Source organism: Stegodyphus dumicola, chromosome X1 (genome assembly GCF_044657685.1).
Source record: "Stegodyphus dumicola isolate Sdum_Otavi_A_Nest chromosome X1, ASM4465768v1".
Lineage (NCBI taxonomy): Eukaryota > Metazoa > Arthropoda > Arachnida > Araneae > Eresidae > Stegodyphus > Stegodyphus dumicola.
In genome coordinates, this window is record NC_140780.1 from 84126741 (window position 1) to 84152485 (window position 25745).

The window sequence follows — 25745 nt, forward strand, 5'->3', positions numbered from 1 at the left end:
ATTATCAAAATTATATTAGTTAATTATGCAGTTACAAGAGCTTTAAAATTCTTTAGCTTTGGCCTTGTGGGCCTAGGCGATAATCAGGAACATTTCCCGAAAATGTTTCAATGATTTTTAGGTTGATATATTTGTAGAAAACTGTCAAAATAAAAGTTAATCTTAACATAGTTTACAGTGGCTACCAAAATTAAATTCTAAGAAATTCAGTAAATGCAGTTATATCAGTAAACTGCAAAGAATAAATATATTTTAACCGGTTAAAACAGATGGATAATTAATTCAAGCTGATATTAGTAGAAACGTTGCAATCAATATAGCGAAGCGCATTTTCTTCATTCTAAACGGTTAAGACTTCCTTTTACAGTTTATAAATACAAAAAGACAAAATGTGCTCAGCATATACATATCTGAAAACATTTTAATTCTTTTCACTAAAATGTGGAGCTATTGTTATATACTATTTATACCAGAATATTTCCATGTATTTATTTCAATGTCTCAGTCAGAAAGTTCCAAGAACAAAGATAAATTTCTTGAGTACAATCATTTATGTGTAGAATGAGAAAAATAATAACTCTCTTTCTGAAATCCAGAATTACTTTCAATTTAATGAACTCTTATGGTAAGGAAATCATTTCAGTTTCAACATTATTTTACATTAATATTTCATCGAATATATCTATGGACATGTCATATTTCAGATTATATTGTAAAATCAGATTATTTTAAATATACTAAGAATTAAATCTAAGAAGAAAAAGAATTCCGTTGTATTAATTCCTGAAATGAAATTAACAGGACTGTTTTTCTCCTGCTCATTTAGCTTCAATAACGGAAAACGAAATGCATAAATGTTTAACGCAAGTATAAGGCGTGGTTCTGGTTAATGAATACAGATTGTTACTATAATACATTAAAACAGCATTAATTTATATGGGAAAACGCATTCTAAGAAAAACGCAAGCATGATCTGCTTCACTCATTCCTACTTAAAATGTATTATTAAATTTGCAAAACCTTTTACCAAATTTACAAACTAAGCTAAATTTTTTCTTACTTTTCTTTCTTACTTATTTTCTTACTTTACTCTTGCACGAGAAAGAATTCTTAATTATTTCTTGTATTTTTTTAAGTTTTCGAATTAGATTTCTTTGCTTGCACTTTAGCACTAATCTTTTCTAGGCAGAAGAAATTTTTTGGTAAAAACGTTTTTGTGACTTGCTTTCAAATTTTATTTCTAAATATTCAGCTGAAGTCCAAAACAACGATGGAATTATAACTCTGGCATTGATAAATGTGAGCACTTGAACGTAAAGTATTGAATCAAACAGAGAATGTATATAAAATCAAGTATAAGCTTGATTTTATAGAAATTATCAAAGAATTATTTTATCAAAGAATGGAGCTAGAGTATCGAATTTTGGATGACTATAAAATGTACGTCTTTCCCTATTTTGTTTCACGTATGTGTACTTTAAAAAATATGTAAAGCAAACTGGCAATAGCCCATTTTAATTTGGATAGTTCCCTTTTCTGTCCTGAAAATAGTGACTGCTTATAATATATCTATCTAAACTGCGTCATTTCAAGTTAATCCATATCATATGATCTAACATAACGCTGCTAATGCAGGTACATTTTTGCCAATCAAAAAATAAGATTTCAGTTGCAATCAAACCTGTTTTAAAAGCCATAAACTTTTGACTCTCTCCCAGGCAACCTTTTGAATGCATTGCACTTTTTTTGCTTACTTCCAGCTAACATGTAGCATTTAACTTCTCTTTATAATCGTTCATATTTGATAAGAATAAGATACAAAACTGTGATGAAGAATTGGGTGCAGATTAGGCGCATAATGATGTATGAATCAGAATATTTTTTCTGAAGAATTGCTTAGTCCAGAAATAAAGCGTGTTGAACAATCACAAGGGCCGCGTCTGACTGCAGTTACCCAATTACGCACTCTAAACGCCAGTACAATCTACAGCTATCGGCCATGATTAAAATTATTCGTATCTTCTCTCGCATTCCTAAATTATCATATTTTTATCTATGCAGAGAATATAAGATTTCTGTAGGTTACAAATATACTCACTTATATTAGACCATTTATATAAATTAGCACAAACAGAAATTTTAAATGTCAGTTATTTGTTATCGAATATGCATATTTACTTAAAACCTATTTTACATTATTCACGTACAAAAATTATTTTCGTGAAAGTAATACTAGGCCAGAATTATTAGACTGTGTTATTTTTAAGGCAAAACAACCAGACCGTCAAAAGTTAACTCCAAAACTCTAATGAATTTCTCTTTTGAATCAGAATATCGCTGAAAAATGTTAAATGGTAAGCTCTGAACAAATGAAGAACACCCCAGCGATAAAATTTTCAATTAAATATTAGTCAGATACCTGTGAAGTATATCGCAATTAAAATCTAAAATTTTGGTAGTATGAAAGTAATTGGATATTTGAAACACCAAAATTAATAAGAAGAGGTGCAGATAGAGTTTCAAAAATGCTTTACATGTAGTCAAACTTCATCAGATTAAAAATTTAGAGAAGATCAGGGAGCATTATAAAGAGAAGATATTTTCATGAACAGTAAGTAGGTTCTTACTAATTTTGTCGCCCGAAAATGGAGAGGGGAAAATTACATGAATAATTTAATTATTGAAGAGCTCGGTTATAGTAAAAACACAGCAAATGAAAAGTAGTCATGGATAAACTGCATTTAGCTATCCCAATATTATTTCTTTAAAAGACACTTACATTCCAATAAGAATACATAGTAAAATTAGCCTTACAATATCTAATACTTTCATTTCTACGCCCCTGTATTTTGAATCTCTACCGTTACTGTTGCCTATGCTTCAAATCGAATGAATGGTCAGTGAACTCAGCGAAATCGAAGACTGAATCTCAGTTTGTATTTGCTTCGCTGAAATTCGTCTCTTCTTGTATTAAGCTGGTCTAAAGGTTAACAGCTAAAATGCAAATTTCGGCGTGATCTTCAAAGATAGTTTGCTAGGGTTCCTCTTTGTTAGCAAAACGAAAATATTTACTACGAACTAATTTCGAAATTTAGGAGACCTCGCTCTCTGAACTCACTGAGAAAGGTAAAAATCACGCGAATATTTTTTAATTTTTCAGAAATTGACGATAAAAAGCTAGGGAGATATATACGTGAAAAAATACTATGTTTCCAAAGCAGACAAAACGACATTTGGAATTATGTAAGATAACAGAGGTGGAATGAAAATAAATAGAAAACAATAATTTTTTTTTTCAAGTGAAAGTCGTACATACATCAATGAAGTAGACGGGTAATACGAAATGGAGAATATAAAAAGAAAATTTTCACAAACACTGCATCACATCCTGTGTTAAAAATGTCATTTCTAATTTATGATTTTTGAGTTGGTATCAGTGAGATTTGGTAACTCTGCTTGTACACTTGAATTGAAAATTGTAAAGCTTAAAAACACATTTTGTAGTCTCATTTAGTACAGACTATTTGGTAACCCTGCTTGTACACTTGAATTGAAAAATGTGAAGCTTAAGAATACATTCTGTAGTCTCATTTAGTACAGACTAGTAAGGAACAATTGTCGATCATCCATTTGAGTTACAGAATGAATTTTCTATTTCTCAAGGGCGTAAAAAATCTTAAACAGATATTAAGAGAATATAATATTAATGCCGCTGATACGGATACCTTACATAGAAACTCTGAGATGTTTGCAAACGAAATCCACGAAGTATGCACAACCAAAGGACTGTTTAAACCAGCTATAATTAAGTGCTGCAATAATATTACATCGAAGAAATGTGAAAATTTAATACTTTCAATGTCAAAGCGAGTATCTTGTAGTCTTAAGACCTAAAGATGACGTAACACTATAGTAATTGTAATAGTCTAATATTTCTGCCTTAAAATCTTATAAGTCTAACATCTTTGCCCTGTCACTAATTTAGCAAAATAATTTCTTTTAATTAACATTGTTACTTATTCTAAAATCTAATTGATTTCATTTTACTAGTTGCGTGACTAGGTAGCTCAAGTCTTCTTTCAAAACTCAATGAGTTATCGTATAATTCAGTATGTAATGCATTTGTATATTTTTAATATCGTTTTATATATGTGTATAATTGCTTTAATGTGCTCGATAATTTATGACCACTGTGTATTACATCATTTATATGTTAAAATTAAAGCAAACGAACCTTGAAGCAAAGAACAGATCACTCTTACTGTCAACCACCATATAGCTGTACGGAATTATGATGTCATTCACTTTTCCATCGACTAAATTTTTGAAATATGTATCGGGCGTCCACAAGTGCGTCCGCCATTTGCTGTCAAGGACCAGTCGACTGGTATTGTGAGTGGATGGAATTTTCAACCTGGGATCTTTCCATATTTGATGGAAAAAGATATCAACTCCAAATGCCTAAATATTGGAAGAAAAAATTAAAATAATCACGTTGAAAGTTCTGAATTTTCTACATTACAAGGGAAATAGTGCATTATTTTTTTATTACAGATTCTAAAATATAAGCTCTACATTTAAGGAGAAATAGTGCATAATTTTTCATTACAGATCCTAAAATATATAAAAATTATCATGCTTAGTGAAAACAATAAAGCTGATTTCCTATCTAATTTTGCTCAGATTTTGATGACCCGAACAGTAATCTACCTTGAAAATGTTATTCTTTCAAATTTTTTTTTTTTTTTCCCCAGGAGATGAATTTTATTTCAGTGAAATTTAGACAGCTTTTATAAAAACACTTTACGTAGTTACCTAGTTTTAATTATTATTTATGTTCCCCACAAATGTGGAGAATTTATTTGCTGAAATATACTGTATGTGATATAGGTAAATACTGAATATTATTCATAAATAATATTTGGTTTTAAAAATAACCTACCTACTTCTGCCAGGTTTTATTTTAATAAGTCCATTACTTTATTACTCCAACTTTTCTAAAACATTTACTCTTGTCAGCTTTCACCAGAATGTAATTTAGTTTAAATAGTGAATAAGGTTCTGGTTTCAAAGTTTATGAGAGAGCATGAGTTTCAAAGTTTATTAGAGAGGCTGGCCGTTACCTTATTTCCGATTTTCTGCTATTTCGATTCATATTCTCACAAAAGTTTTGCATCCCATAATATCCTTGTAGGTATAATATCCTTGTAGGTTTTAAAAATAACCTACCTACTTCTGCCAGGTTTTATTTTAATAAGTCCATTACTTTATTACTCCAACTTTTCTAAAACATTTACTCTTGTCAGCTTTCACCAGAATGTAATTTAGTTTAAATAGTGAATAAGGTTCTGGTTTCAAAGTTTATGAGAGAGCATGAGTTTCAAAGTTTATTAGAGAGGCTGGCCGTTACCTTATTTCCGATTTTCTGCTATTTCGATTAATATTCTCACAAAAGTTTTGCATCCCATAATATCCTTGGGAGCTATTAGTCAGAAGGAGCGAATGTTTAGAATAGGCTTTTCTAATATTTTTTTCGATATATTATTTAACTTGAGCATGCGTAAAAACTGTTTATCTACCTGAAAGTTAACAGAGTTTTGTTCCTGTTAATTCTTCATTTTGTATAACAGTCAGGTCGACGTGTTAATAAACAGCTTTAATTTGAATTTTAACTTGATTGTGATAGTTCTAACTAAGAGGTTAGATATTACGCAAAATCGTTTGACAGTCTGCTACGTTTACTAAGTAGGTTAGTTGAAAATTCAAGATTAATAGTTTTAACTAACTGGTATAGTTTAATTATTTTATTATTTTGCTTTCAGCATCTGACTTTTATTTTCTATTTACTCAGACCTCTTTTGATTATGAATTCTTCGATGCATAGCATTATTCAATAGTCTTCCATAACCTCTGATTCAAAGGAATAGAATAAATAATAATTTCGTTGGCCGGAATATGGCTTTCAAGGAAATGAATTGTGAAAAGGCCGAAATTTTGCGAAAAAAAAGAGGAATTTTTATTTTAACGTTTTCACTAATAGAGGATATCGAATGTGGTTCAGGCTTTAAGATTTAAATAAAACATTATTGGTTCAATCTTTTACGATAGAGGGCGTTATAGCATATTTACAAGATAAAAGCAAACTTTATTTTCTCTGCCACTGGTATAATAAAACTAGTATTGAAAACGATTTATTCACACGCAAATAACTCGTTATAAATCACGAAGGTAATTCAGCGTACCTGCGAGCAGAAGAAACTATTCATTATTGTTTCAGTTTCTGATTGAGATCATTACTGTCGAAATGGCATTGCTTTCTCTAAAGATGAAATTTTTAGTTAAATATTACCCTCTTTCAAACCAAGAAAGTTTCTCTCTTTACGATTCCTTTTCTTGTGAACTGCACTCTATTACAATTATTTGTTTAATTTTTATGATTTTGTGTATCAACTGACGATTACCAAAATTTATTTCATCACAGTATTTTAAACTGAAAGCACATTTTCTGCGTCCTTTAATATAAACTTTATTTAATTAGCTAATAATACAATCGGTATTCATGATAAGAGATCAAATGTTTAAATTTCATGAACGTACTGTTACAAAATATAATTTTGTACACAAATGTTCTTGCTTGAAACTTACTCTTCAGCCATGTAGTAATCTGCAGCTGTATTTCCCTTAATCATGTGACGTTAAATTAAGCAAGCAAACTTATCATCCTACTACATTAATCTCTATTTAACAACGTCAGTAAATATTGAAACACGGGATAGTAGGTGCACTATTTATAGATTACAAAGAAACTAAGAAGTGAAGCACCGATTATCCTTGAAAAATATTTCACATTTAATAGTTTAGGTATGAATAATTTATATGAATAATTTATAAGAATTTAAACATATCACTTGAAATATTAAATATTTATTTAGATTAATTTTATCACCCCCACCCTTTTTAGTCAGCGATAATAATATTATCCTATTTCAGTTCAAGTAGCCCATGAGCTTTTAAAAATTATTAGCTTAATAAGGTTAATTTTCGAAATTTTGTAAAATATTATTTTCCTAAACTCTTCAGTCTTTCCTAACAAAGCTATTTGCCACTAAACTTTTGTAAAATTAGAATATATCAGTTATGTCATTTACACTTGAAAGTCTGTTATTGGATGAGGTTTACCTAATATTTGTATCTAATATTTTGTACCTAAATATATTATTAGGTAGAGGGAATTAGCAAGTGCCAGAACATAATTCCATCTTTAATATCTTAAAATTTATAGGAAAAACGTTTTAGGAAATCTGAACTAGACTAATAGACAAGTATTTGTTTTTGTTTCAACGAAAAGAAAGAAAAATAATAAACATTTCCTAATGCAGAATCTCTATTCTTTGCCTTTTTACTGGAGTCCAATTTGCTTCTGAATGTTTCAAATCATGGTCTAGCTGTTCCATTAGCGAAATCACTAAAAAATGCTTAGATGCAAGGGCAAAAACATCCCCTTCATTATTTAAAAAAATTTCTTTTTGTATAATTTTATTGTCGAAAAATATATTTTCCCTCCCAATAAATTCTTCTGATTATTGAAATCGGTTAAGTCATCACTTCTGAATTTAAGAAACAATTTCAAATCAGTAATTAATCCTGCACTGAAAATGGAAAAATGTGTGCTGTACACAGAGTAAACAGTTTCGGAAGTTTCACATGTCACTGAAAAGTCGAGTTAATTGTAAGACGTTTTAAAAGGCTGATTAAAGATATAGTATTTCTTTTTCTGTTATTATGAATTGTAGAATGCAATCCATAATTAATTAAAAATTAAATAAAAATTTTATTTCACTGTTATCACAAAAAATTTAGTGTGCCGTAAATTAGCTATGATTGAAGTATATTTTTATATATATATATTTGCTCCGCGTTTGATTTTTTGGTATCGCTTGTAACTGTTATTTATGTAATACCTTATTTGCTTTTATCCGTTAAGATCTTGTATATTTCTTTAGTATGCAGGCAAATTCCTTACATCATGATGCAACTCAGAAATGTATGCATACAAAAAAAAATAAATAAAAGATATTTAACTCTTTATCTCTGATTTATGTTTGACTATTTTTTTACTAAGAGAATATCTAAGTTTGATAAAATTAAACTCTATTCAGCAACTACAGGGCGTGTTCCCACATTTTTGTAATGATTTTCCAAAGACTTACAAATCTTAGAATTTTAGTTTCTAATATGTTTAGTCTGATAGTCCTTTTGTTGAACTATCATATTACATCTTCATTTCCAAGATAAAAATATTTTTCTTAAAGCATTAAGATTGATTTTATTTCACACCTCCTTTACAATCTTCCAGAGTCCATCCGATGTTTTGGAATGCCGCTTATAAAAAGCTTGTTTTAAATGAGTAAACACTCTCTGTATTAGATAGACATAGCGTATATTTTTATAAGTGGCTTTTATAAAGAAAATTCCAACTAGCAAGTTGTGTCTTACCATACTAGACAATTTTGGAGGCGAAAAAATGTTCTTAATGCTCAAAATGTGCCATGGGAAAAAATTACCAGAATTATACAACTTTTCCTAACTTGAAAACCTCAATATTAGAGTCAGATGAAATTGAATTTCGTGAAAGAAAAATTATCCAATTTTAACATTATTACGAAACGGAATCTTCGAATAAAAGTTTATCTAACATAAAAGGCATCATTAAAATACAATACTTTTTGTTTAATTGTTTTGGTTATGAAAATCATTTCTCTCATTCGCATAGTATTTCCTATAGGCCTACATAAAAATTTAACTTTCGTGTATTTTTACTAAAAGATTAGGCATGAGCAAAGTTGTTATATGTGAAATTTACGTTATTTGTTTCGTTTTTAAAACAGAATCTATGGATACGTGACCAAACATTCAAAACCCATTTCGCAGTGCAATAGTTTTGAAAACCTTGCATTGTTTTTTAATGAAATTCAAACAAACGAAATTCGAAATGCATGCCACAATCAAATAAAATGTGATCCTTTTTTTTTTCAATTCTTTACATTAAATTACCTTAAAATAAATAATACATAATCTTGGTTTCTTTGTGCTTTTTGCAACAAAATCGGATAAATAAAAAAAGAAACTCACCTGTTTCTCTTCATCCACATAATTAATATTTAAGATAGCTATTTTTATATGCACAGTGGCAGGTTCACCTGAAAGAAAAAATGATGAAAAAATATAAAAATATCTTTATCCATGACTTATACTTGATCAAATCAGCAATGGCATCAGCTTCCAAACCATCATAGCAATAACAACGTAATATAATATTGTATGCCTTCTGATCGCTTCATATTTAGTTTTAAAAAAATTCCGTCACAATATCCCTCTTTTTTTTTTGTTCCAGTATACTATCTCAGTAAACTGGATTTTATAATAATAATTAGACGAATCTTCCAGAGCACCCTTAAACTGGAAATAAAAGTTGCTAGCCTTGAATGGAAACTAAAATGTCTAAAACCGATCTCATATTGGATAGACATACCTTTTACTACCATGAAAAAGTAAAGCCTCAGATAATAATAGAAATCCTAAAGTCCTAAAGAATTTAATTCTTAGCCCTAAAGAATAATATGAAAAAAATAAAGCCTAAAATAGTAATAGAAATCCTCAAGTCCTAAAGAATTTGAGTTAATCCTTAGTCTTAAAAGAATTTCAAATTCCTGTAATATAATAAAATTTCAGAAAAGAATTACTTGAAAAAATGTTTTTTCGGAGACATTAAACTATTTTTATTTTGCTGTAACAAAACATAATTATGCATGTTAAATGGAACGTAAAAGCAAAAAGTGCTCATGATGAACTAAAGATGAACCTACTTTAGCTTTCGATTTGCACTGTTTGGCACTATTTCAGCTTCTTCAGATGAGGATGCGAAGGAAATGCCACACAATAGATCTTTTTTGTCGTGCACCAATACATTATTCAATCCCCAAGATCTCATTTATAGATATTTTAGAAAGGAAGACAAATGAGAAGACAAAAGAATGCAAGAGACTGGGAACAAAAAAGCTAGTCCCATACATCATCAACAATGAGCACTTACATTTGATTAAACGATGGTTTTCTTTTTTCTATTACAAACATTTTTTTCCCTAATTTTAGTTACTTTGGTTCATTGCAACATTGTTAATTTTTTAATGGATTCTAATTTCGGTGTATTTCAGTTTCACAACTGGGTTATTCAGTTCAATTATTAGAAATGTCTGCCTGAGCTCCCTTCTCAGTTTGATCGACAACATCGCATAGTGTGCGGATGTTGTGCATTTTTCCCTCTACCACCATTCTCTTTAGAGTCCTTTCGAATCGAATGATTTTATGCGCCTCCATCTTGCAAAGACACCGCGATCACAAACTTCTGAGCATTATCTGTGACTTGTGCTTGATCTAATCGGCCATGGGATTAGCTTCCAAATCATACTAATCACAGTATACTAATCACAGCTTAATATAATGTTGTATGCATTCTGATCGCTTTAAAAAAATTCCGTCATAATATCCTCCTTTTTTGTTCCAATATATTACCACAGTAAACTGAATTTTATAATATATTGTTATAAAATTTCATTTGACTATAAAAACCACACGAGGGTTATTTCCTAGGGGGTGGGATGCCTTCGTGAAGGACCTTTCTAAAGGGAAATTGTTTCGTATTTAGGTTACGCATGGGGAAAGCCACAAAACCCAATTGTGCAGGCATCCCGTTTGCCTGGATTAGAAGGACCCATGTCGAAATCCCAGCATTCAGCGGTCTTAACCATCCAGCCATTGGCGGAGAAATTTAATTTTAACAACAGTAGCTTAATTTAGGTTGATCTATCAACAGTGTATTTTAAAAAAAAATCAATATTTTGTGTAAAATCAATTTTGCATTAATCCGAGAGTTCTTTTTTCTCTGGCAATGAGTGAACTAACGTAAAATTTATTTATAAGCATCTTTTTGTTCCCGAGTTAATATTTTCAAGTAATTTTCGAAATTTCAAGTTCTCCAGTTACTATCATCCGAAAGATTTCAGCAGGACTAGGATTTAAGCTTATTTTTATCTACGGCAGGATTGATGTCCAACCGTTCCTGTTTTTGTCTGATAACTTTTTCTGAGCTTTGAGATACATTTGAGTTAATGATTTGTTAGTAATATCAGCTGCCACCAACAATTCGAAACTTATTTGGCACATTACGATAATTAGTATTTGATGATATATTTTCTGACTTCTTTTTTTCACTAGTATGTACAGATATATTTTTTTAGAAGTACAGCATCATCAAAGATGATACATACTACAAAATATTAAGTATTAAATCAATTTAATCTTGAATAAACGCGCGAGAAAACGATATAAATAAATTATCCTTCTTTCCAGAAATGAGACTCTGAAGTCATCTGCGATTCAAAAAACAACGAATTAATTATGAAGTAAAATATTAGAGCAAAATGAAATAAAAGGTTTAATTTTCCTTTTTGTATAGTACATTTTGCTTCTGGCAATTTTCGGTACAAATTGAGTGGAAAAATGATTGCAATGTTACAAGTCTTTTGCACCGTAATGTACATTTATAGAAGCTATTTTCAATATTGTTCTGCTCAAAATCTATTATAACAACCAAATTATGATAAAAATATACGATTAATGCTGTTGTACAAAGTGCGACGGATTAATTACCACTGGAAAAATTAAAAATTTAAAACTGTACAGTTGCCATACATACTCCCATGATCATCGTGCAAATAATTCCCAGTATTTCTTTTTTTTTTTATTTATGAAATAAAATGAGTCACGTAACACTTCTATTAGCTGTTTCAATGACTTTCGATTCAGCCATGGATAACTGTTCTTGTTCTATAAAAATACAAATTGAATTCAAAAATAAATTCCTCAATTCCCATTACCTACAAGTTATTAAGTTATTTTATTAATTTTACTAAGCAAAATTTAATTTAATCAATTTTTAGTTCATACATGTAATTCTAAATTTCTTTCTGTTTAATTAAAACTAAATAGTTGGGGAAAACATAAATTAAAAACAAATATGATTTTAATGTCCATTTCTTTGGAATAAGCAAATTGATATTTAATTTAAAGATTTTATTTCGATACTTGTCAAACATCGTCTTCAAATCCTCAACGCATAAAAAGTATTATTTCTTTGAATATACCCCTCCTCCGCAAACAAAAACGAAAGCTATGCAAAAGGCATCTTACTTCTGCCTTTTAGTAATTATTTCTATGAATTTATTTAAATTTTCTGTATTCAGCTAATTTTTTTGTGCAGTTTTCTTTTTTCTTTTTAATCAATTTAAATTTGATCAATTCATAAAGGAGTTCATAACTCTGCAACGAACAATATCTTATGGTTTAATTATTATTAAGATATACTAGAAATTTATTTTCTAATTCCGTGTATTTTCCATTTTGTTGCTTGACACTTATTTCAGCTTTATAAAAAGGAACTTCCGGCGTTTAGTTTGATTAATTTATAGAACTTCTGTTCAGATGATAATGCTCTAAAACAACTAAGTTTTCTGTCCCCCTTACGTTACAGTCTTAACAATATTCCTTTGTTTTGACTCTTTTTCCAGATGTATTTGTCAGGAATATTTTATTTTATTTTTATTCTTTAGAGGATTTATTTCAAAGAATTTGCTGCGGTTCATAATGCAAAGCTGGCATTTTAGACATTTTTATTTTTCTTAGGTTTTCATTTATTTCTAACTAACTTTTTAACCTTCCCTGAGGAAAAGCTACTCTATTTTATATATATACATCTCTTAACATTTTACCTTACGTAAGTATTCTGTACTTTTTTTTGGGGGGGGGAGTGGCAGCAGATACATACGAAATTTTAAAAACGCTATTATTATACTTTCTTATTCTAAAACTGATATCTTTCGACTTTCAGATTACACAACACGAATCTACAAAAGTTTCTACTCAGCCTCATTTTAGCAACCGTTGATCGTAGACATAGGCTTCTATGACAAAAATATTTTAAATGACGCAAAGATTCGTATTTGGGCATTTTTAAAGAAATCAAATTTTGTAAAATTTACGAAATCCAACTTTTTGCGCATTTTTACGGTCTCCTTTACTTATATTTTGATAATATGTCGTATTCGTTACTTAAGGTAAAACACAAAAAACAATTTGACTATAAACACAAAAGTTGACAAAATTTAACAGACATATTTAATCGGCGATTAAATTTCTCTTAATTTAAATTAATTTCTGTTAATTTAAATATTCTATTAATCAAAATCTGCGATTTTTTTTTTCGCCACATGCAATTTTCATTAAGAAGTCAGTTATTCAATAAATTCGGAAAATTCGAGATTGCTATTTCCCCTTAAATGCAACTCAGTCATGCCTTTTAGTGATTTATTAGAATATTTAATTTATAATTTTGTTATATTTGGTATTCCGAAAACACTTTCCCTCAAGTAATTTATAAGTTTTCAAATTCTAAAAATACGCTATTAATATTTTCATGAAATGTTATTACTTTAGAATCATAATCTGGTAATCGCATAAAAATTCTTTAAACTATTTTAAATTTTTAATTAATGCAAATAATATTACAAGCTGGTTGCTTGCCAATACAGAAGACTGCATGTGTTTTCTAGAACACAAAGTCTATCAGATTCTGTGAAGAAGATCTCCATTTCGAAGTAAAATGTATTGATTATTACTCTTCACAATAATCTGCACAGAAATGCTCTTTACTTAATCTCTTAACATCGAAGCCTTTTTCTAAACTGATATTTTATTTTTAATTATGTACACATGCAAACATTTCGCTTATCAGTTTGTATACGGCCTCTAAATATGATCCGCGATTTTAATTGTGATAAGCGATTTTAACCTCCGCCAGTGGTACAGAAGTCGAACCTATTTCATTTTACACTTTTTTTTATAATAAATAAAAAATTTTCCTAAATACAAGTATAGGAACCTGGGAAACATATAAAAAGTTAGATTTGTTATTTTAGCTGCAAAATTATGTTTTCTAAAATTTGGAAAATACGAAAACATTAATTTAGGGCTTAGACCCAAGTTGTCTGCAGCGTAGATACATTGGACCTACATCAGGAGTTATGGTCAGGCGAGCGAGTTCTTGTGACAGCAGCAGTAGTCTCTCAGTTCCCCACACCTTGACAGCAGCAGCAGTCTCTCATTTTCACACACATTGACATAAAATTTGTATACGAGATGTGCTAGCATTCTTCAGCAATACTGAGGGGTCATTTCCAAAAACGATAACTCTCGTCCCCTATTCTGCTACTATCACCCAACGTGCATACGGCACTTGTACTATGCATCCGCGTTTGTATACTTTCATTCAAAATCATAGCGAGTATAGCGGTTGTTAATGTACCACGACTTTACATTTGAAATAGTCATTCTTGCTCATACTTCAACCTGTAACCTCGGAACCTTAATCCAATAAATAGGTTACGGGAACAAATGCTTTGCCTACATTTCATTGTTCTATATTGATTTCTTCGTAGTGACGGGATTTCATTTTTAATCCGTGTTTACATACATAAAGCAAGGAGGTATCTTCATTAAACATACATTCTGCGCACATTTCGTTATATGTATGTGGGGTCATGTACTATCATAAACAGAAATTACCCCCACTGTTTCCAACTATTAGGTTTATTTCGTTCAGGTTTATATCTGTCCAGGTCTGATCGCCTATGCGCGCGTAAATGCCTTGTTTTTTTAAAGAAATACCATTAACCACTTTCAAATAGCGTCAATTCATCGATTACATCTTTAAAATTCCGTCAAGCTATTTTATCTTTTGTAGTGCTGCCAAGAAATTCAAGATGAATTTAAATGGACAGCTAATTATAAATGCCTTTGCTCACACATGTGTATGTGTGTGTGCGCGTGTGAGAGTATAATCTAAAAATTAAAAGAAAATGAGGCATATTATTTTAATTTTTAATTTTACTACTTTTGCTTTATAATTTTTGTATGTATGAACACAGATATACTTTGTTGGACATTAAAATTGATGCATCAGAAAGTAAAGCAAAGAGCAAAATCTTTATTTATTTTACATGCACAGTATAACGGGAGGAAGATATGATTAAATTTTGCAGATGGTTTGAGGTACACAGCATGCAGAATTCAGTACGTCTGCGTACTGAATTTTGTCACATCTGGTGGCCCTGCTTGCTAGTTAATGCACAAAATGGTTTGCATTTAACGCAAAAAAAAAAAAACTTTATATTAGTAAAAATAACAATCAGTAAATGTGATGATACTACTTTTCGAAAGACTGAGGTCTTTTGAAAAGTCAATTCAAAGTCTTTTTCAAAAGTCTAATTTCTAAACTTGGCTTTTCAGCATTTATTTGTCATATTTCTTTCATTAAGTATTGTTTTTATTCTACAGACTGCCAAAGATCTTTTCCATCTGCCGATTTTGTTTGATGTTCCAAATGTTTTTTATTCTAAAAAGTACATGTCTTATTTCTTAATTATATTTACTCTAAACAGAAATGGAGGACCAACCAAATAAAGCCTTCTAATAAATGTATTTAAACATACAAATATAAGTACTCTATTTCCTACAAAGGAGATTCGTTATTTTGATAGCTACTGCAACATTATTGAAATTCTTTTGCAATACTGCTGCAGCACACATTAAGTTAATGAATCTTACTTGATCCAATAGTTTAATGAATATTGCTGCAATAATATAAAGAACTGATTTTCAGAATCTATTACCTGAAACCTTTCACTTTGCTTAAAAATATTTTTTAAAAAATCATCAGTGAATTGCAGCTGAATGCACCTGAATACGTAAAACTGAATTATGAAACTCTAGCTAAATTAGTTACATTACAGCGAAACCAAGAGATTGTTTAAGATTAAATTAAATTCATTATAAAACATTAGTCCGACTGCCTTCTACTAACAATTTCCATTATTAATTTAACATCTCTAAAACTCATTTCACCGTGGATAATTAGTCTAGTCGTTCCTTAGTAGCGAAAATGGAATTATAACCTTCTCTTGGGAGGGAATTACGGTTTGAGAATACAGTCTTCTTCAAAGTGTAAACTTTGTCTAAAACCAATTACTCAAATATGTGATGTAAATTGTATTTTAAGTTTCTCTAAAGAAATGAATAAAATACAATTAAAAAGCACGGGTTTCAGTTTTGTTCAGAATGGTCAATTGAATTCGATGAAAGACATGTGAGAATATGTTTAAAATTAAAAGCATTAAATGTTTTTGTTGATTATTTCACTTTCGCTAGTTAATTTTTACCTAAAACTGTGATTAAAACCGTTTTCTCATTTATATAATTTTTCTGTCAGTGCTGCATATATAGACGAAAGTCAAAGGAAAAATTCTTATTCAGTGATTAAATCAGGCAAAAACAAACTCCCAAAACATATTTTGCTGTTGCATTTTTGTAAGTTTTCCTTAGTATTTCATTTTCACATATCTACTGATTCCTCAAAACAATGATGACACACAAGTCAGTGTTTGTGGCAAAGAAAATAAAATGACATCTAACGTATGGCCCCTATCATAAAATAGGGATAAATGGTTTAATAACCCGCTCAAAATAGCAATAAACAAATCAATATCGTAGCATATGCTGAAAAAGTACATAAAATTTTATCTTGAACAGGAAAGACGGAAATATCTTCACTCAGATTGGCTACAAGATTTACGAAAATATGAATATTTATTTTTTAGGTGGAGAAGTATGTTCTTAAGAACAAGTGAACAAGTTTAAGAACGAACACAAGTGAAAAGGCTTTCACATATTTAGTAAAAACATTTTGTCTGTTAGAAAAACGAGTTATAACACGTTATAACAAAACATCGTTATGGTTAGGTGAAATGCCACTCTTAGTTATGTTAGGTGAACCCACCACAGAAATATCAACTCAGGATCAGAAAAATCTTTCTTCAACTGAATTTTGAGGTTATCGTGGGAACTGGTTTCTTCTTTAAAAACCACCGAATATATTTCACTGATATTTATGCATGTTACTGTTGTTTACCATGTATGGTTAAATTATAAAATGCTGACTAATACTGCATATTCTTCCAATATGTCTCGGATATACCTAAGAGGTATTTGTGACCGGATAATAGCATCTGTATAGCAAACACCAAACACTCTTAGAAAACACAGAGAATGAGTGTAACTTAAAACGATACCTCAAAGTATTTCTCTTTAAGGTAACTCTTGATGTAAAAAAAAATTCTTGTGACATAATATGTCGCCAAGCAGTCGTATTAAATATATCTTCAGCCTGTGACATCCCAACTTTGACAATCTTTTCGCTCCTTGTGTCTCTCTCTTGCCAACTCTAAAAAAATGCAGAGAGCTAAAATAGGAAACAAAATATAAGGCTTTCTTGTTTGTTGTCTTAAGGTTATCTTCTCGCTCTAGTTTTCTTTAGGAGTTCTGTCTCACCTTTCATAACATGTCTTAGCGCTACCGATAAAGATTTCAAAACGAAGGTAAGATATTCCAAAACACGACTGCAAGTTTTTAACTTATCAGTAATCGTCATAACATTAATTGATACATAAAGTGCGCCCATAAAATAAACGGACAATTTCTTATGAATAAGAAAAAAAATTACTAGCGTTTAAATCAATTTATCTCTTTCAAAATAATTGCCAGAGGAGTTAATAAAATTTTTTCAACGTTTCTGCAGGTCACCGAAACCAGTTTATAGGCGCTGGAACTAACAGTTGGAAAAATACGCGTAACATTTGAAGTTTAAGGGCGCCATGTCTTTGGTTCATCTTCAATGCTTTCGCGCCCTAACTTAAAGCAGTTGTACCACTCGCACACCTGTGTTCTTGATAACGACGCATCGTCATATACTATTCTAATCACATCTAACGTTTCAGTAGCAGATTTATCTAATTTGTAACAAAATTTAACGTTATAACGTTATTTCATCTCGTGTAAAGACATTAAGTTATTTCGAGGCAGGAGAAATGAAAAATGAGCAATGTCCTCGCCGGGACTCGAACCACGGATCTCTCAAACAAGTGCTGAGCGTGCTGACCACTACACCACAAAGGCATGCTAAGAAGGCGGGAGCAATACGTTATATATTCCCCCTTTTAAAGGACGACTAGCAATTAGGGGACCTAATTGCCAAATCCTGATGGTGGAGAATCGCCATCCACCACCTTTCTTAGTTCGGGCGCTACTGTAGAGATATTAGGTATTTTTTGAAAGCAAAAGACATGAAAAATGAGCAATGCCTTCGCCGGACTCGAACCACGGACTTCTCGAATACGCGCCGAGCGTGCTGACTACTACACCATGAAGGCATGCTAAAAAGGCAGGAGAAATACCTTATACTCGAAGCAAATTTTTGTACAATGCCTTCTCCGTAAATGAAAATGACTCCGACGTTTTGATGCGCGCATGGTAAAATAACCAGTTTAAACTAGCTTTAACACCCTTTCTAAACAAGCAGTTATTCTTTCACTTTTTTATTTTATCGTTTGGTCTGTTAATTTTCCCGATTATTTTACGGGCCCACGTTGTATTTATAACTTATTTTAATAACATTTCTACAGCAGTTATATGTCCTTTGAAGACACGGGAATTATAGATCTTATTAAAATAAAAAACTGAATAGTGAAATATAATTTACATACGAAAACTAAGTTTTAAGATGTAGAGAATAATTTTCAACATATTTGATGTTACTTTCAAATATTTTAGCCTACAACCTGGCTTATCGTATTGTTGGCCTTTTTGCAAGTTTTAATGAGATTTACTTTTACCTCTCGAACTGTTCAGTTTTATATTCCTGTAATCTTTTATAGCTTTCCATCCTATTCACGCCCCCTTTACATAATATAATCCCTGCATAAAAAATAAAATCACAGCTACAGGATAAGCATAAATTTATAGCTTGGACTCAATCTTGCAAATACTCCAGAAGATATGGGGCTGTTGAAAGGCATTTTCTTTTCTAATTCATAATTATTAATAGCAGAACGCCTTAATGTAACAAAATGATAATATTTTCTCGTATTAATAACTCCAATATTCAGTTAAAGAGCTTTCTAGGGAACTACGTAAAGTTCACAATGATATGGTATAATATCAAGGCTTGCGTTTTATTTTAGCCAAATTATTAGGTTTATAACACTCATTTCAAATGTCATTAAGATACCTTAAGATTTTTACTTTTACAAAAAGTTGGCATATAGTTTTTTAAAAAAAATACATTATAAATCCAGAACTCCATTTTGCATGCCTTAGGTTCTTTTATATGTTAACTGATTGGGAAACAATCAAATACGAAGAGTAAAAGGAAAACAATACTTGCTGCTACAAAAATGTATCTTAATCGATTTACACTGGCGTGCAAAAATTAAGGACGAAGTCGAAAAATTAGCATATCAGCTGAACGAAGAGGCAGAGCGGACAGAAAGACCAATCAGGAGATTAAGAAAGGTGATGTACGGTAGCACATGCGCAGATATGCAGGTAGACGTAATGGGGGAGTGTCTGAGTAGTATAAAGCATGTTGTCGCTGTAAGATCAGTATTTCTGGCAAAGAGATTGCACGCCGTATAGCAGTTAAAATCACACCGAGTTGCTGCCTCAGCGAGAAATGGCGAATAATCAATCTGTTAGAGGACATCTGGATGCTTTTACCCAAGATCGAATCATCGGGAAGTTGAAGGAAGGCCGCAGTGTGACAAGTGTGGCTTCAGAGTTCGGAATTGCTCACAGCATCGTTTTACGACTTTGGAGACAATTTCAAACTACAGGAACAGCTATCTGGGGGTTTAGTAGTGGTCGTCCACGAGGAACCACACCCGCAGATGACCGGTATATTGCCTTACAGGCCAGAAGAAACAGGCGGCAGACAGCGGGAGAAATCGCTAGACACACGACACAGGCGACTGGACGACCGATATCGCGTTTTACCGTGGCCAGAAGACTGCACGGTGGTGGTCTGTTTGCACGACGCCCTGTACGGTGTGTACATCTAACGCCTGCCCATCGGAGAAGGCGTTCTCTGTGGTGCCGGGAACTCCGGAATTGGAGAGACAATGAATGGGGACGAGTACTCTTTACAGATGAGAGCAAATTCAGTCTGAGTAGCGATTCTCATCGCATACTCATCTGGAGAGAGCGGGGAAGCCGCAATCATCCCTCGAACATCATTGAAAGGGACAGGTATGGAGGTGGCGGTGTTCTCGTTTGGGGAGGCATCATGCTTGGTAGTCGTACAGACCTTCACATCTTCGACGCAGGTTCAGTCAACGGGACCCGTTATTGTAACGAGATTCTTTTTCCATATGTGCGTCTTTTTAGAGGCGCTATGGGTCCGCAGTTCCTTTTCATGGACGACAATGCACCATGTCATCGCACAGTAGCTGTCGAACAGCTCTTAGAGAGTGAGGATATTGAACGTATGGATTGGCCGGCACGATCTCCGGATCTCAATCCCATCGAGCATGTATGGGATTTCCTAGGCAGACGCTTGGCAGCTCATACCTTACCACCAGTAACGATTCCGGAGCTTCGATTGACGCTGCAAGACGAATGGGCAGCAATGCCTCAACAACTCATTGACACCCTCATTCGCAGCATGGGCAGACGCTGTGAAACCTGCCTAGCAGTCAGGGGAGATCATATCCCCTATTAAAGACCGGATGTTTCTTGCTGGACACCCATCACAGGGATGTTTCGGCCTTCAGTCGCATTGCGCTCCATGCTACTTTTTCAATAAAGCTTCTTTTTATCCCTCTAATTTCTCTTTTAGTAAGTGTTGCTTACATTACTCATGTCCTTACGTATGGGGGATCTTATGGTATTAAATGTGTTGATTTGGAAAGCTTTTGTACAAAGTTATATTGCAAAAACCGTCTCGTCCTTAATTTTTGCACACCAGTGTATGTCAGTTGTAATTCAAAGCTTTCAGTCAATCAAAGTACTGTTTAAGATGTATGACTAACAGCTGCTGATAAAAAAAAACTGGACATAAAGACACAGACTGTAAATTAGCATTTCCTAAAATAGTAATGTTACCTAAGTTATGTTTACTAAATTTCTCTGAGGATATAGTTCATAGGCATTATTACACAGTAGTAAGGATAGGCAGGCTATACATAGGCACTATACATGTTTTTGAATGTATAGTGCCTTTGTTGCACGGGGAGAGGTTGGTAGTATGGGGGAGAGAGGTAAGAGATCCTAGACTCCTTTCTCCTGGAAGAGGGAAAAATCTTCCTGAAAACTGGGACGGAGCTAAAGACCGTAGGGCTCAACAGTCAGCAAACTAAAACCCCAATTTACCGGCCGCCCCGCCAACCAGCGGCCGAGCGGTAAAGTCGCTGAACACTGGTAGTTCGGTCCGAGGTTCGAATTCCGCGAACGGGCTGGCTGCATGGGTGTTTTCGTGGTTTTCCCCATGTGTAACGTGTATACGAGCCAGTTTCCCTTAGAAAGTCCTCCACGAAAGGCATCCCTTCCCTTAGGCAGATAGCCCTAGTGTGCTTTGCCATAATTAAATACACCACCAACACCATTACCGGCCCGATTGTGTTCTTGAAGATTTTCTAAAGGATTATTGGCTTGTATTTAAGTTAAAATTTTTATGTTATGTTTGGTCAAAAAATATTTTCTTTAAATACTTATATCTCATAGAATATTCACTGTCTATATTTTAAATTTGAATTTATTGTTTCGCTTGAACACAGTCAGCGACCGAGCGGTAAAATCGCAGAACACTGTTAGTATCACCCGGGGTCAAATCCCAATGAACAGGCTAGCTGCAAAGGGTGTTTTCGTGGTTTTCTTCTTATGTAATGTGAAATGAGGTAGTTTCTCTTCCAAGAAGTCTTTCAAGAAGATCTCCCAAATAGCCCTCGATTGATTTGCCATAATCTGAATAATGCAATTCAATGATTGAACGTTGCCTGATGTTTCGTTAAATTTCGTTGAAAGCTCTGCAATTTATAAGCAAAAATAATGCGAAAGAACTGAATTTTTTAAAAATCTTTATATTGTTATTAATATATGTGTTATTTTGACGAAAATACATGAGAAAATTGCATGCTGACCAGAAGCCAAGCAGTAAAGTCACTGAACAGAGGTATTTCGATCTGAGATTGAATCCCAGCGAACGGGTTGTCCGCATAAAATTTTTCGCAATTATACGTAACCTGGGTACGAATCAGTTTTCCTAAAAATTTCCTCCACAAAAGCGTCCCTTCCCATTAGAAGATAGGTCTCGAGTTGCTTGGCTTTAGTAAATTATCTTTACATTAAGCACATTATAAATGTAGAATATTTCGTGAAAGTTACACATCGTTTCTTGACTTTTTATAATATGCACGGTAATAATTTTTTCTTATTATTCTTTTATTATTGGTCACCTAAATGCATTTACGGCAGAACTTTTCCTGGAAAGTGTGAGTTTAAGCGCGTTATTTACAAAACAATTAGTCAAACATTTTCTTGTAAATATGTATAAGATCCAAAGTACTGAAAAACTTTTGGGTTCATCCAAAAACAATTCTGGAAACGACAGTGTACATCATTCTGGGAAAACCGTAGATTTTTCAAGAAAAATCTGTGCCAAAGTAAAGCCTTAGATACGCAGTAATCTCAAATCTAAATCAAAACTAAACATGTTAACTACTACCGTTCTCCGCGAGTAAAAGGAATGCATTTTAAGTAGCTTTAAACACAGACACAGAGAGGTATTTGTTGCTAAGCAACTTGGCACACACCCTCAGTTCGTAGAATGTTAATACAGAAGATGGTTTTCAGATAAAAGAGAAGTTCTAAAATAATTAAACTGCCTGACTCCGTTATAGCATTTTATAGAGGGAAAAAATCTTTATTCTGTTTAAATTTCAAAAGCAACATTTCATAAGGAATAAACAAATAACTGAAGTTTAAACCTTTCCTTTAAAAATAAACGAGGATTAGAACTTTTCTGAAACTCTGGAGAAATACACAACTCCAAAATGTTTAAGTGAATTTAATTGCCTCCTTAGTCGGCATGAAGACTAATTAACACCAAAAAGTTCACATACATACAGGGCTTAATTTCTAAAATTAGAAGTGCCGGAGCCCTATGGAAAACCGTCAGGAAAGAGGAACAAGTGTAAATAAATAAATAAAAATTACTATTAAAATCATGACTAATTAAAAAATTAAATAGGTAATTATTATCAAATTAATAAGTAATTATTTAATTAACATCAACGATTAATATTTATTAATTATTATATATCAATTAATCAATTAATTAGTGATTATTTATTATTTATTAAAATAATTAAATAATTTAAATTAAAAGAGGTAAATTAAAATTTAACAAGCGATTTTTAATATAATTTTATTGCTACTAAAAATAAAATTTTTGAGATCAAATTTCTACTGAAATTGTTGTTCCGTAATTACATAAAAGAAGTGCCGAAGCTTTCTTATTTAGGGCTCCGGTGCACTCCGACTATAATTATGATTTATACCATAAACTAAGAAGTACCGGAGCCGGCCTCCGGCGCAATTTAAGCTCTGCATTCATATCCCGGGTACTATATGACGGATGGAGATTTGTGACTGTAGCGTATTTGAAGAATGGGGCGCATTTAAAATTTATTCCGTCTAAAGGTTTTCGCGATGTGCGATGTAGGTGGTTGAAGAGGATACGACCGCCTCAAATCCATTCCACGGGGGATTTTCGATAAAAAATGGGATGAAGGTTATGAAAGTCGTACTGTCGATGCCGGTGCTCCAGGTTTGTGGCCAGTAAGGGCTAAACTTTGAATTTCTAGATGCAGAGAAGCTGTGCACCATTCATCCTAATGATAGTTTGCTTCTTGGGTTTCATATAACATTCTTTCGATATCATTTTAAGCAAATATTTGTAATGAGTCTACATTAAGGTTTGCAGAAATAAAAGTTATACCAAATCGCTATCAGTACTTTGAAAACGTGATGATCAGCAAAATCATTCGTGACAAAATATTCGGAAGCACATAACAGAAAATCTGGTTTCTTGACTTTGATCACTTACTTTGTGAAAGTGAGTGACTTTGATCACTCACTTTCTTTACTTTGATCACTTGTATTCTATTTATCATTCCTTAAAAATGAAAGGTAAAATTAAAGAAATGCGGCGTATTGCTATTTGCGACCAACCTTCAGAATGTTGCCCATTCTTAAATTGCATGATTTAAATGGTCAGATATTGGGTCGGTGCATAAGTCCGTGCTGTTCTTCATTGGGCTAGCAAAACTGAAGCCTTCTTTTTTCGTTATTCAATTGCTTCTCTTCAGTTTGGAGTTTGATTGTTGTGAACTGTAGCTTGCACTTTGTTAACAGCTCATTTTGCCATTTTCAAGTATAATTAGTATGGAGTGTCAAGTAAAGGAAAATGAACTCTTCCAACACATTTTACTCTACAAAGTTTAATCGAGGATCTAGTGCTACAGAAACCACAAGAAGACTTTATGGTGTGTACGGCAGAATTGGAAGAAAATTATGGAACTGGCTTAAATTATGGAATGTGATTACGCAACCATTGTGCGCCATTTGTATTCACTGGGTTAGGAGAGGCATTGAATTGAACCTGAACGCTGACAGATTGACATTGATTACTTCATTGAGTGAATGATGAGTGATTATTGATTTATGACGTAGCAGATCAATGTCTTGTTAATGTGTATTGTATTCATTTGTAGTGTATTTTATTCATTTGTAGTGTATTTTATTCATTTGTAGTGTATTGTAGTGTATTTTATAGCAATAAAATCAAAGCACAGTAAAAACGGCACGGACTTATGCATCGACCCAATATATTTAGTATAAAATATAACATTTTTGTCATTGAAACTTAAAAGGAAAAAAACTTTAGTAATGAATACTATCTGGATAATCACTTAGCCAGTATGATTATTTAAAGGAACGACTGTGAGATTTGAATGTGTATACAGTCCTGATAATGAAAAATGATACATTATAAAGAAACAAAAGTCATGGCAATTATATGTAACCCTAAACTGTATATGAGCTATCAGAGAAATCGCTAAAACATTTGCTGATACATATTAAAACTTCAGTTCTTGTTCTTGATAAAATGAAGTTCAAAATAAGCCTAAATAAATACAATATTATTCGAGGATCGACATCCAGGACTTTCTGCTAGTGATAATAATAATGATAGCAGTAAGTTATAATTATGATTAAAAAGTAATAAACTAATAAGCAATGCTGTTTAAAGCCTAAAACTCCAGATTAAAAGTTAAATTAAATACACATTAGTGAGCAATGCTGCTTAAAGCCTATAAATCCAGATTAAAAGTTAATAAAATACACAGTCGACTAATTTGGCTCAAGCAGGTTAAAAGTTTAATTTTGATTATTTACTGTAAGATAACATTCAAAATATTACTGCATACCATTAGATAAATGCACGATTTTTTTTTTTCAAAAACTAAGAAATGCTTATATTCATATTATAATAGACTATGCAACTGAAAATCAAGAAATTTTACTTTAAACAAGTTTCCTTTTAAAATTGTAAAATATGAATCAACTGAATGCTTTTCAGAGCACACGCAATCCATTTACGAAAAGTGTGTTTATTCCTTTTTAATTGTTTCTTATTACTTAATACCAAGGTCTAAATTCAAATATCATAGATACGGTTGATG

General features: G+C 32.0%; 1 protein-coding gene across 1 annotated transcript in view; it reads right to left on the minus strand.

Annotated features, from left to right (window-relative positions):
* The window catches only part of LOC118195799 (glycine receptor subunit alpha-1-like), a 151622-nt gene that overhangs the window by 13429 nt on the left and 112448 nt on the right, over window positions 1–25745 (minus strand). Inside the window, exons 3-4 of the mRNA XM_085808674.1 lie at window positions 9133–9200; window positions 4235–4461 (exon numbers count right to left, since the gene is read on the minus strand). Of these exons, the coding sequence (XP_085664800.1) occupies window positions 4235–4461; window positions 9133–9200 (295 nt within the window). The remainder of the gene's footprint in view (window positions 1–4234; window positions 4462–9132; window positions 9201–25745) is intronic.